The sequence below is a fragment of the Lucilia cuprina genome, chromosome 5, assembly GCF_022045245.1.
Source record: "Lucilia cuprina isolate Lc7/37 chromosome 5, ASM2204524v1, whole genome shotgun sequence".
Taxonomy (NCBI): Eukaryota; Metazoa; Arthropoda; class Insecta; order Diptera; family Calliphoridae; genus Lucilia; species Lucilia cuprina.
Genome location: NC_060953.1, coordinates 32,197,151 through 32,209,255, shown reverse-complemented (window position 1 = coordinate 32,209,255; position 12,105 = coordinate 32,197,151). Strand labels below are relative to the sequence as shown.

The 12,105-nt window shown below is 29.5% G+C and overlaps 2 protein-coding genes across 17 annotated transcripts in view; one reads left to right on the top strand and one right to left on the bottom strand.

Annotated features, from left to right (window-relative positions):
- LOC111675697 (potassium voltage-gated channel protein Shab) overlaps positions 1 to 12,105 on the top strand; it is a 144,671-nt gene that overhangs the window by 116,622 nt on the left and 15,944 nt on the right. For all 14 annotated transcript variants that reach the window (XR_006940999.1, XR_006941000.1, XR_006941001.1 and 11 more), the window contains one exon: positions 102 to 449. Coding sequence is in view for 11 of the 14 variants with exons in the window: in XM_046951728.1 (XP_046807684.1) it covers positions 102 to 449 (348 nt within the window). In the remaining 3 variants the exon portion in view is untranslated. The remainder of the gene's footprint in view (positions 1 to 101; positions 450 to 12,105) is intronic.
- On the bottom strand, positions 8,556 to 9,798 carry LOC124420058. 3 transcript variants are annotated; one of them, XM_046951732.1, is made up of 4 exons: positions 9,780 to 9,798; positions 9,600 to 9,652; positions 9,336 to 9,545; positions 8,556 to 9,277 (listed from the first exon to the last, which is right to left on the bottom strand). In XM_046951732.1, exons 2-4 carry the CDS (start codon positions 9,625 to 9,627, stop codon positions 8,658 to 8,660), a joined length of 858 nt encoding a protein of 285 aa, XP_046807688.1. In that variant the 5' UTR covers positions 9,628 to 9,652; positions 9,780 to 9,798; the 3' UTR covers positions 8,556 to 8,657. The 3 variants fall into 3 exon arrangements, with proteins under 3 accessions (XP_046807688.1, XP_046807687.1, XP_046807689.1); XM_046951731.1 differs by lacking the exon at positions 9,780 to 9,798 and having other exon boundaries at positions 9,600 to 9,754; XM_046951733.1 differs by lacking the exon at positions 9,780 to 9,798 and having other exon boundaries at positions 9,336 to 9,539; positions 9,600 to 9,690.

Sequence of the window (12,105 nt, the reverse complement as noted above, 5' to 3'; positions counted from 1 at the left end):
CATGTTCCCCATTTGTAAATGGAGAGGGAACAACAATTTGTGCCTTTTTAAATTGTTTAATTAAATAATTTGTTTTTGTTTTACATTTACACCATACCTAGCATCGTTCTTCATCAGTACCTGACCATAATGATGCAGTCCCACCCTACTCCTTTGAAAATCCCAATGCTCGTCAAACCTCTATGATGGCCATGGAAAGTTATAAACGCGAACAGCAGGCGTTGCAACAACAGCAGCAGCAACAACAACTGTTGCAATCTATTTCACCAGCACTGGCATTGCCCTCGAATGCAATTTCTACAAACGCACCAAGTTCTGCGGGCTTAATACCAGCTCCACAAACGACATCTGGTCTTGTATCAGATGATGCTGCTGCCAATACCTCACAGGCTGGTGATGACAATGCTCCAACATCTATTATACCCGTCCAAATGATGATAAAACCAGGGGTAAGTTTCAATTATTAAGACGATCTATATATATATTACATATTCTCTTCTTCATTGAAAGAAGTTTTTATGTTGATCATGTATTTCCACATTAAAAAATAAATTGCCACAGTAAAAAATTAAAATCAAAAATCACATCAGATTTCATTTCTTTTTTCTCTATCTGTTTATCTTTAAATTTTATATAATTTAATTTCAAATATTTGTTAGTTGTAGTAAATAAATACAATAAACAGTACAATAAACCAAAAAAAAAAAAAATACAATTAACAATTTACCGTTGTCATTAGCAATTAGAATCCAACACAATCAACAAGTGATCCTCATCGATCATTTATTATTAATGTTGGTGGCCAGCAATAACACGGTAAATGTTAAAAATTTAACTGTGCACAAGTCGATTATATCATTTAATGTTGGGGAACCCAAATTAAAATGAAATTTTTTTAGAAATAACAAGTATTTTTGTATTCTACTCTAGCTTTACCCAGTGTGCTTTGCAAACCTAAAAACAATAGAAATAAAAAATCCACGCCAATTATGGTAATTTCGCCAAATTTTTTCAAACGTCAATTTGAAAAATGTTAGTAATCTAACAATTTAAAAAAAATATAAAAATTTGTGTATTGACTTCTTATAAGAGTTCCTAATGAAAGTTCGATAAATTTTAAAGGAACCACGCCTACTATTGCTAAGTTTATATTGCATTTTATTGCTAGTCCGACCATTATTCCCAAATTGTTCATATGGATTTTAATGGTGCCCGCACAAATGGTTTCCCAGATATACAAACATTTGTATTTAATTCATAACGGGGGTCTTGACAAAATATAATAAAGAAAGATACCAAAGTAGCACGCCAAATGTTCACATGTATGTCAAAATTGTCCATATAAAATTTGAGGACTCTAGCTATTGCAGTTTCTAAGATATATTATTTTTTTTAATATATGTATATTTTGTAGGTGTGCGTGGCATCTCGCCTACTTGAAATTTCCAAATAAAACATAGCCTATGATTCCTTATGGATATCAATGCGTAGTTTTGATTTTTTTTGGTCCAATGACGAAGACTACTAAAAATCTCTATTTGTAAATTTATTGATGTAGTATCATATATTTATATGGTGTAGTGTCATATATGGCCTAAACTTGTATAACTGTCAGTTTAAATTTATGAGCTATGAGCGTTGTAGTCATGAAGGGATCCTTATATGGAATCTACATGTTTTTGAACCAGTTATCTGCGTAATAGTAATATTCTGAAATGGGGGCTAAGTGAAATCATGGACCATGTGTGTTTCCACAATATGTATATCCATACATATTATAATGTATTAAATAAGAGAATTTTAATAGCTTTTGATAAAACAAATAAGCACGAACAGTCGTAATTAAGGTCTGAGTTGGGGAACAACTCTCTCGGCGTCGCGATTAATTCTTAAACGTGTTCAGGCTTGTGTTTGTTGCCTGGCACTGGTGTAGTGTGCATAAAAGTTATATGTTGGCTACATTAACCTCGTGCTTTCGTATCACCTCAAGTGAGGTTATGTTTTATTGGTGGAGACCATAGAATACTCGAACGTTTTTAACTGATGGAGACCATAAAATACTCACGATATAACCTGATGGAGACCATATAAACTCAGATATATACTGGTGAAAACCATAAAAACTCCGGAACTTTTTTCTGGTGGAGACCATTAATACTTTTGATGAAATTAAGTCCGGATGTTCCAACTTCCTATACGAAGGTATAGTTCGTTTGATACGGTTTTCTCTGGACAAACTTGTGATAACCTGGCAATATGAAGCTAAATGCACCGCCATCATAATTAAAACCCAAAAAAGTAAGCAGGAAGATAAAATTTCAAATAATTTTTTTTTTTAAATCGAATAACATTGTTCATTTGGTAGTCTGTTAGGATCTACTAACTTACAAGCTGAAATATCAGCAATAGATAGAAATAGTTACTATCGGAAATCTAATGAGAATAACAGAATCTGTACCGACAGACAACATACTACTTAATAATATTTGGGTAAGAAAACAAGGAAATATGTATATCTGGTAATATATTACTGATACCTTGGCAAAAGTTGGAACTACGATAGAATTGACCTGCCAGCCATTTAACCGATATTCAGCTCATAAAACAAAATACCTAAATAGTAGATTAGTTAGACTTCAACTAGTTGTAAATTTAGGTATTAATACTTATATATTTATGTTCTAAAAACATCTTATACCAGACTTTAGTGTAGACTCATTTTCTGATCTAACTGATTTAAAAAATATAATTTCTGTACGAGATAAAATGTGCATGTGTATTATCTTACGAATAATATTCTTTAATACTTATATGATATAAGAAACTTAAGATCAGAAGTAGGTTTTTATTATACTTTGTAGTACCTTTGATTTTCAAATATATATGAATTTCGGAATTAATTTGAAGCTGATATGATGTACTTCATGTACTGAACAAATTTGTTCAAAGATCAGTTAGCTACGACAACAGCATTTTTTCACAATGTCTCATTAATATATTTATATATATTTTTTTAATGTTAAGAAGTCAAGTAGGAATCAACCTCTTATCGACATACAATTTTTGAAATAATCACAATAATTATTTTAAGTGCTCATTTGATGTACATAAAATACTGACGAAGTGCCAACAACCACTTCAGTTACCAAAGGCCCATAGATAGTATAGCATATAGTGCTTATTTCAAATCGACTTATGCACAGTTTTAACACAACTCTAACAACTCTAATACAATTATATAACAAATTCCATGTTACATACACTATCACAAACATTTTAAACAACAACAATATATACATTTAGATGTTATTTAAAAACAATGAATCGATATTTGTTTATGTTGTTTTATCACATTTTAATTCTACACATATTTCTTGTTGTAATTAATTTAAATGTTTTCGTTATAAAAAACCTAAAGAAATTCCTTTATAATATTTGTTGGTATATGGTTTTAATTTGTTAATACTTTCTTTAAATTATGTTTGTAATAATAAATTCATTAGTAAATAAATATGTTTGATTTTATTTAGTTAGTTTCTGTTTGGATTTGTTTTTGTTCTGTTTCGTTTCCTTTCATTTCCTATCTCTTATTATCTCATGTAGGATTAAACTTTATGTTATTTTATTTTTTCAATCCTTATAATTTATAAGTTGTCAATCAATATTTCTCTCATAAATGTTTTAAAATAAATTAAGAAATTGTTGTAAATTTAAACACACAACCTTTCAAATTATAGATTTTACGGGGACGGAGTAAGGAGGTATAACAAAATACCTTAAAATTGTTATTTTCTTTTTTACTTTATATCTTTCTTTGTTTTCTTTTATCTTTCGAAATAAATACAATTTATTGTACTTTCATTATACTCGATTTTATTTTTATTCTGTTTTCTTTTGACTTCCTTATTTCTTTCTTTTGTACTGTCTTGTTGAAAAATAATTACTAGAGGCTGTTGTTAAAAAGCTAAAAAAAGAAAGAATTTTATTTCATTTGAAACAAGAACAAAAAAACATTTTCTATTGGCACCGGTTATGCTCAAAAAATAAAAACAAAGCAATTGACAATTTTTTAATCAGTTTGACCATTTTATAGTTCTATTTTGAATGATTTTGTTTTTATTTTACAACAAATACAAAAACTATTTATTGCTTTTTATACCTTTATAGAATAAATTATATGGATGTTCATATTTTGTCCACAATTCTAATTATTATTAGAATTCTAAATTGCCTGAAAAGTATAGTTGTTATTATATGTAGAATTTGTATAAACCAAATTAATCGAGGGAAGTTCGATTTAGGCCTCCTCACAGTAGATTAGAAATTTTTATTTTTAAATTTTTTGTATTTCTCAAACTATTGAAAATATCTGAATGAAATGTACATACCTTGGGTATTATTTTTTTTTAATCGACAAAAATCCATTTATTACCAGAAAGAGCTGAAATTGAAAATATAACTACCGAATTAGTAGACTGAGATCTACACAAAATATGTTAAGTTAGCTTAATATGAGGATGTACAAAATCCAAAGAAATACACCTTGACACTAATTTCATAAAAAAAGTTGTTTACTGAATTAATATTTTGAATAGTTCAGAAACTCAGTTTTCAGGACCTAGCAAATTTTCCAATAGGTTTTAGTGTAGAATGTTATTCCCGGAAGATACTTGCAAAGAAAGTGTTCCACAGTTCTGCTCTACATTCGTCAGAATCCGCAAGTTTAGTTTTGTATAAATGTGCTTGTAATCCTGTGTAACCACTCAGAATAACACCATCATACCTCAGATTTGCTTATTTTGAGAAGATTTCTTATCTTGGTCTTATCGGGGTCACCCCATAGGATTTAGTGGTTATGCCCAGCATTCCAAAAAGCCTTATGGAATTCTCTAACCCATGGTTTTGCGTTCAATTTAACTACCTCGAGCTACCTTCCCTTCACATGTGTGGGTTATCTCTGTTGTTTAAGGAGATATATTGGTTTAAATATTGTTGTTCTTAAACTTTACCGATTTATTTTTAGTTTTTTTTTTTTAACTGCAAATGTAAATAAAATAAAAAATTTAACAGTTAGTTTTTTTCCATAAAAAGTTAGACGCATCCAAAATTGCAACTTATAAAGAGGGCCGTTTTTATATTTTTTATATTTTTATTTTATAGAAACAAATATAGCCATATACATAAGTAGAATAGGTATACATAGAAATGAAAGTGAGAGTGACAGAACCTAAGTCTGCTGTCAAAAACCTATGTCGTGAGAGTGTTTTAGTTGAAAAATATATAACCCCACCAACACAAACTCTATCGTTTAAGAATTTTCTATATTTTTATTTGATATTAAATTTCGATATTTTATGTAATAATGATTTTAATTAGATATTTTTATTAAATTTCAGTTGAACAATTCAAGAACGATTTTAATTAAAAATTATTTTAAATTTGAAATAAACTCGTTGTGTTTGCTGGGTTGGACCAACATTGACACTTGAAAATAATATTAAAAAATAAATACCATGATTTAAAAATATAGAAGGTTGTTTCAATATGAATTTGTTGACAAGAAAGGAGATGTTTGAAGTTTATTATTTGTGTAAATATTCAAAAGAGCGTTGCCATATTAAGAAAAAGTGTAAAATACATTGAGAAATTTTTAAACACATATGTGTAATTCATAAATGATGTACAACGATATATATAAGTGGCTGTTGAATTTGAATCTTATTTGCAATGCGTTCTTTTTAAATCAAAATGTAATTAAGCTTTAGTGGAATTAATAATACAAAACATATCTTATCAGTAGAGAATATTCAAGCAATAGAGAATATTTACCCTAGCTCTTTCTGTTCGGACTATATCGTGCTTTCAACAGACAGACAGATGGACGGACATAGATAGATCATCTTAGATTTAATAAAGACCCAGTTTAATATTCGTCTGGGCTAAATCGTATATGTCTTTTTTTTAATTTTAAGGATTAATTAGGGACCTTAGTTCCTTCCGTTAGACCTTTTAAAATAAAAATCATTTGTTTAAAAAACACAAAATAATAATTACCTTGGGCACATTGGAATAGCGTTTCTATTGACGCGAACATTCTTCTCATTATTTTTTAAATCTTGTCTGGAAAAATGTAGGGAACATACTAAAGGTTCACCTGGCAAATCGTCTTCTTCGATATTGCACACCTTTCAAATGGAAATATTACGAATAAACTTCAACCAAAAATCTAACATACGTACCTTTAGCCATTCTTTGCGTATATACGGTATAGTAGGTATTTTAAAGTAATGTATATTTGAAACGCTTAAATGGTGTTTCTTGCTTTCGCATTTCGGAAAAAGACAGCTCATTTTTATAAAAATATTTTTTTGTTGTGTTAATTTTTTTTATTTGAATTAAAATATTTGTTATTTATTTTAAGTTTGAATATTTAAAATGAAATGTGGGATTAATATTCATGAATATGGTAGCTTTATTTTATACATAAACTTCAAATCGCCTTTCTTGTCAGATGGTTAATCAGACTGACATTAAGGCAAATTGAAACTACCTTCTAATATATTTATACCATGATAAATACAATTGAAAATTCCGTTTTTTTCTAAAAATGTTTTCAATATTTTTGTGGCAAAAACACAACTAAATGGTTTTGAACCAGTTATCTGCGTAACAATGTTTATTGCTGAAGCAGGGACTATTGGGCCATAGGAATTGTGTAAATGCTTGAAATAACGCTTAGTATAAAAGATTATTCACCTTCGTGAGAAGGGTATATATAAGTTTGTCATTCCGTTTATAATTTCGATATTATCGAAAATTATAAACGGAAAATTATATTATCGAATCGATAATACAATTTTCCGACCCTATAAAGTATATATATTCGAGATCCGAATCTTCAATAATTCTGTTAGACATGCTTTCAGGAAGATCGCCTTAAAATCAGCAAAATCGGTTCTAAATAACGGAGATATGAGCAATAATCCGAGACAACCTCTGAAAATTTCATCAAAAACTGAGATTTTTTACTCATGCTCAAACAGAAATTGCAAAAAACAAAATACATAATCATACGGTAAATTTTGTTATTGTACTCTGTTTATAAAAACAAGGCAAAGCGAGAGCAGCACTAGTATGTTGTTATTGGCTAGAAACATGAAATTAAGTATTTGAAGCCTGGCTTAAGTTAGAAGCCATAAAAGCGAACTTTTTGGTACTCTTTTGTTTTTAAAAGGAACTTTTTGAATTTTCTATAATATTGAACCTAGAAATATGAAATTAGGTATGTGGTGTCTGAATTAGGTGAGAACCCATAAAAGGGAACTTTTGGTAGTTTTTCGTTTTTTAGAAGGTACTTTTTGAATATTCTATGATATTGAACCTAGGAACATAAAATTAAGTATGTGCATTCGGAATTAGGTGAGAACACATAAAATAGAATTTGTTGGTACTTTTTCGTTTTTCAAAAGGTACTTTTTCAGTTTTCTATAATAATGAACCCAGAAACATAAAATTAAGTATGTAGAGTTGGAATTATGTGAGAACCAGAAAAAGTGAACTTTTTGGTACTTTTTAGTTTTTTAAAAGGTACATTTTGAGTTTTCCATAATAATGAACTTAGAAACATGGAATTAAGTACCGGTTTAGATGAGAACAAACCGATGGGAATTTCTTGATACTTTTTCGTTCTGCAAAAGGTACTTTTTAATTTCCTATTATACTGAACCTAGTAACATGAAATTAAGGGTAAGGGTATATAAGATTTGGCACAGCCGAATATAGAATGTACAACTGCCAATTATCTCGAAAACACCTTAGCTCCAAACATGTGAAATTTCATACATCCAATAGTTTCAGAAATACCGAATTATTTCCAAAAATAAAAGTTTCTAAATCACTGTGTGATGGGGATGGACGTACATGCACACAAAATAGTTAAATATTGTAATTCGTTACATAGTAAATTACAATTACTTGTAGTGTGTAATTAGCATATATATGTTTACAAAAAGTTTCCGAGTTTGTAATGGTAACCGGTATAAAGTAATAAAGTAATTTGTTACATAATAAATTATAATTACAAATACAGTTATTTGTAATTTTAATAGAATTTTTGCCAATTACAATTACTCGTGTGATTGACTAATAACACAGTTTGGAGTTGTTTCGTAAAATTCAAAAACATATTTCTGTTCTACTCGTATCCATCTTTTAGAATAATAGTATCACTTCCGAGGTATTTATTATTATGGCACAGTGTAATCAATTAAAGTCACATGTAATTAAACAATTTCAATTGTAATTGTGATAAAACTATTGTAATTAAAGTTTCGTCAATTGCAATCACTTGTAATTGATGTTTACTAGTAATTTAAATGAATTGTCAAAACCTCAATTACAATTATTTCAAATTTAATTGTAATTGAAAATGTAATCTTTAAAAGCAAGTCTATATTTATCCATGTACTTCTTCTTTCCCCCAAATTCTGTATATCGGTCTGAATTTTTTGAAAATCTTACAGCCTTCTTCATTTATAATATTCAAGTTGATTTTTTTAATCAAAATAAAAGTTTCACAAATACATCGACATACATATTTAGTAATAAAATATAAATTAAATCTGAATAAATAAAAAGAATTTGCATGCCAATCTTAATTATTTATAATAAAAATGTTCATAATCTGGTTCCTTATAGTGTTGCAGCATACGTTGATTATTTGTAGTTTGAGTGGTAATCTGTAAGACTGTAGGTACAGGTGTAGGTTTTTCAGCTTCTTGTAAAGGTTGTTTAAGTTTTTCTAATAGTTCAGTTAAATCGACTGTAATTTTAGGTTGTGTTATGCCTTCAGCCGCCTGTAAGCCCACCATTTGTGATGACAAGGCATCAACATCTTGACGTGCTGCAAACAGCAATTGATCATGGGCTGCGAGTTGCAACTGAGCGGTTTGTGCACGTATAGCAGCAGATGCAACTTCTTGCTGAGAGTTTTGCAATGCAGCTGTTATTGTTCGTACGTGATTGGCGGCTTCTTCAAGACCTTGCTGTGCCGAATTAGCAACGGCCTGCGCTTTTTTAATTTCAGCAGCTTCAAGTTGTACCCTTGCTTGTGCAATGTATAAGAGTTGTACTAGATTTCTCAATTCTTTAGCTTTATCATTCTGATCCTCATTGTTGATATTTTGTGGCGCGTTTTCTGTTGGTTGTTGTTGTGGCTCTATTCCGGATGATGTTTCCTGCATTAATGGCGGTAGCGGACTCATAGGTTGTACGGTAACTATAAATATATTAGGGAATTTATATCTAAACGAAATATGTATCGACATTTTCTTTACCACATTCTGTGGTTTCGACGCCAGTTGGTAATTCGGTTAGAGTGATCATATCCGACCGTGTAAGGCCACTAAGAATTTGTTTATTTGGTTTTTGAACTGCGTTTAAATTGACTTCATCCGATATTTCTGGATCGAAATCAAAGTATTCATCATAGTTTTGAATCGTGCTTTTCAACGTATCTGCCATATGAAATATTGTTGATGCTATAGCTTTAGAATATGGTTTTTAATATAAATTTAGTTTAAAACTGCATTTTATCTTACCAAACCACATAATAAATCTAACTTTCATTGATGGGGCATGGGATAATCACTTTCTGCAAAAAAATATTTGTAAAATTTTTAAAATATTTTGAATGAATTTGTATATGTCAATTGACATACACAATTATTCTATTTAGTTATTCTTTGAACAAGGCATTTCGAATAAATTAAATCACATACATTTACACATGATCCCCGATTTACAAGTTTTATGTAATCGAACAAAATTTTATGAATTCAAAAATATAAATATGTAGTAAAAAAAGAAATCTCTTTAATTTTACCCTTGACTATTTTTTACCAAAACAATAAAGTTTTCCGTAAAACATTTTGGATTTAACCCGGCTGGTAGCATAAAATGCCATAATAATAATTTCGACGAATGCCTAAAAGTGGCAAAGAAAGTGCTCTAGAGTTTCACCGTCCTCTCCACGTGCTCTACATTCGTCTGAATTCGCACTTCCAATTTTGTATAGATGTGCTCGTAATCCTGTATGTTCACTCAGAATACGTACATACAAACTTCACACTTGCTCATTTTGAGGAGATTTTTTGTCTTACTCTCATCAAGGTCGCCCCATATACTCTTTATGATTCTGCCCATCGTTTCATTTTGCAAACGATGGGTAAGATGACTCTCTCACTATACGTAGAAATGTTTATCTTTCTTGTTAAAAGACAGCTTCCAGTCTTCACCGGGTTACCATTGAAGCCTCTTTGTTGAGTCCAGCTCAAGGCCGTATTCAGAGCTTCTTCAGCTCTTCTACACAAGTAATTTTGGTCTTCTCTCTTTGAAAGTATTATGAAATCGTCTGCAAAGCAGATCGGTCCTTACTCGGTTAGGTATACTGTGGTATACTACGAAATACCTTTTTTCTGGTCTAGGAATTGGATAAAAATATCAAGCAGGTTTTTGAAGGCACCTTCAAAAACCTGCTTGATATGACCTATATAACCATATAAGCAATAGAGTCTCCAGTGTACCATATAGATATACTATTTATTCTTTTGGACATATTTAACAAAAATACTGGAATTTATCGTATAAAGACCGATATTAATAATAGAGACTTAAAGCTAAATTAGTCCTTTAAAGCACATGGTTATAATAATGTACATCTGGAAAAAAAACAAAAAATTTATTATTTTACAGAAAACACCTTCTGCCGAAAAGAGAAAAAATTCGTTAGACAAGAACCGGATGATATACGTCTGTTGCTATAAATTTAAAGGAAAAAATCTGCGTTTTCAGTTTTTTCATTTCGTGATCCTATGTCCATTCAAAAAGACTTCAAAGTTTTAAAAGGAAATTTTTATAAAACTATTTTAAAATACTTTTACTAATCAAACAATATCAAATTTGGTGTCAAACTAACAAGAAGAGTTGGGAAATATTTTGTATTATTTTTAATTTATACTGTTAGGATGAAAATCTGTCAAAAATATCTTTTAAAATTCTTATCCTTAAAAATCTATTACAATGTTCAATATTATTTTGTCAAAAAATCTTGAGAAATGTTTTTATACATCTTTTGATCCAGACAGAATAAACAAAAATAACACAAAATATTTTACAACTCTTTTTGTTAGCTTAACATCAAATTTGGCATTGTTTAATCCAGGATGCACTAAGTAAGGTGAAATCATCAAGGCAGCTGATTTTTATTTGTTTATTGTAAAAGTGCCTGGGTTTTGTCAAAAATAATTTATTTATTTTTATTCTAACAAAAAATTTAAATTTGTGTTTTCAAACGAAAAAAAAAAAATAACATCAAAAATTATGTATGAAAATGCTGATAAAAGGGTTCCAAATGAAGAATATCAGATGCACCAATAAGACGTTGTTCTGCTGCAAATAAAATTTAAATGCAACGACGGTGGTATTACATATGTGAAATATAAAAAAAATTAATTTTGACAAAACCCATACTCTAAGCAAACAAAAAAATTATTGTGTTTGTTGCGGTTGTTGCCTAAACGCTCTCCCTTACTTATTACATCATGGATTAATCAGAAGAAGTATTTTCAAATATTTATTGAAAAATGTACTTCTTAAAACTTTAAATTATTTTAAAAAGGATACGGGATCACGAAATGGAACACTAGTTAGTTAGTTAGTTTGAAAGGAGGATGTATATACATCAAATCCGAAGAAATTCACCTAGGCCTCTATCGGGCCTGTGGTGCGCTCCTTAATCCGGTCTACCAGACTAAAACACTAAGCAACCGGAGGTAACAAATCAGTTTTTCTCCATTCAATTTATAGGTGAAATTTGGCAAATCTAAATTATTTTCCAAGAAGAATGTAATTGGAAATAGAACAGAAAAATATGCAAAGAATGATGAATGAAAAAATATCAATGGAAAACTTTTCTGTACGAAATTTAAGTTGCAGATTTTTTTCAGTTCGTTTTAAGATACCTCCAGTTCTTTTCTATTATAAATTATATTTATTATTTTTTATACTTTATTAGCACGTCATTAAATACTTACAACATAATCGTAA

Bases quoted from the DNA above. Each gene is read 5' to 3' on its own strand.
- LOC124420058 (XM_046951732.1), bottom strand. From the start codon at position 9,627: ATGAAAGTTAGATTTATTATGTGGTTTG. The intron at 9,546-9,599 runs GTAAGATAAAAT...CATATTCTAAAG, and splicing joins TAGATTTATTATGTGGTTTG to CTATAGCATCAACAATATTT. The intron at 9,278-9,335 runs GTAAAGAAAATG...ATATATTTATAG, and splicing joins CGTCGAAACCACAGAATGTG to TTACCGTACAACCTATGAGT.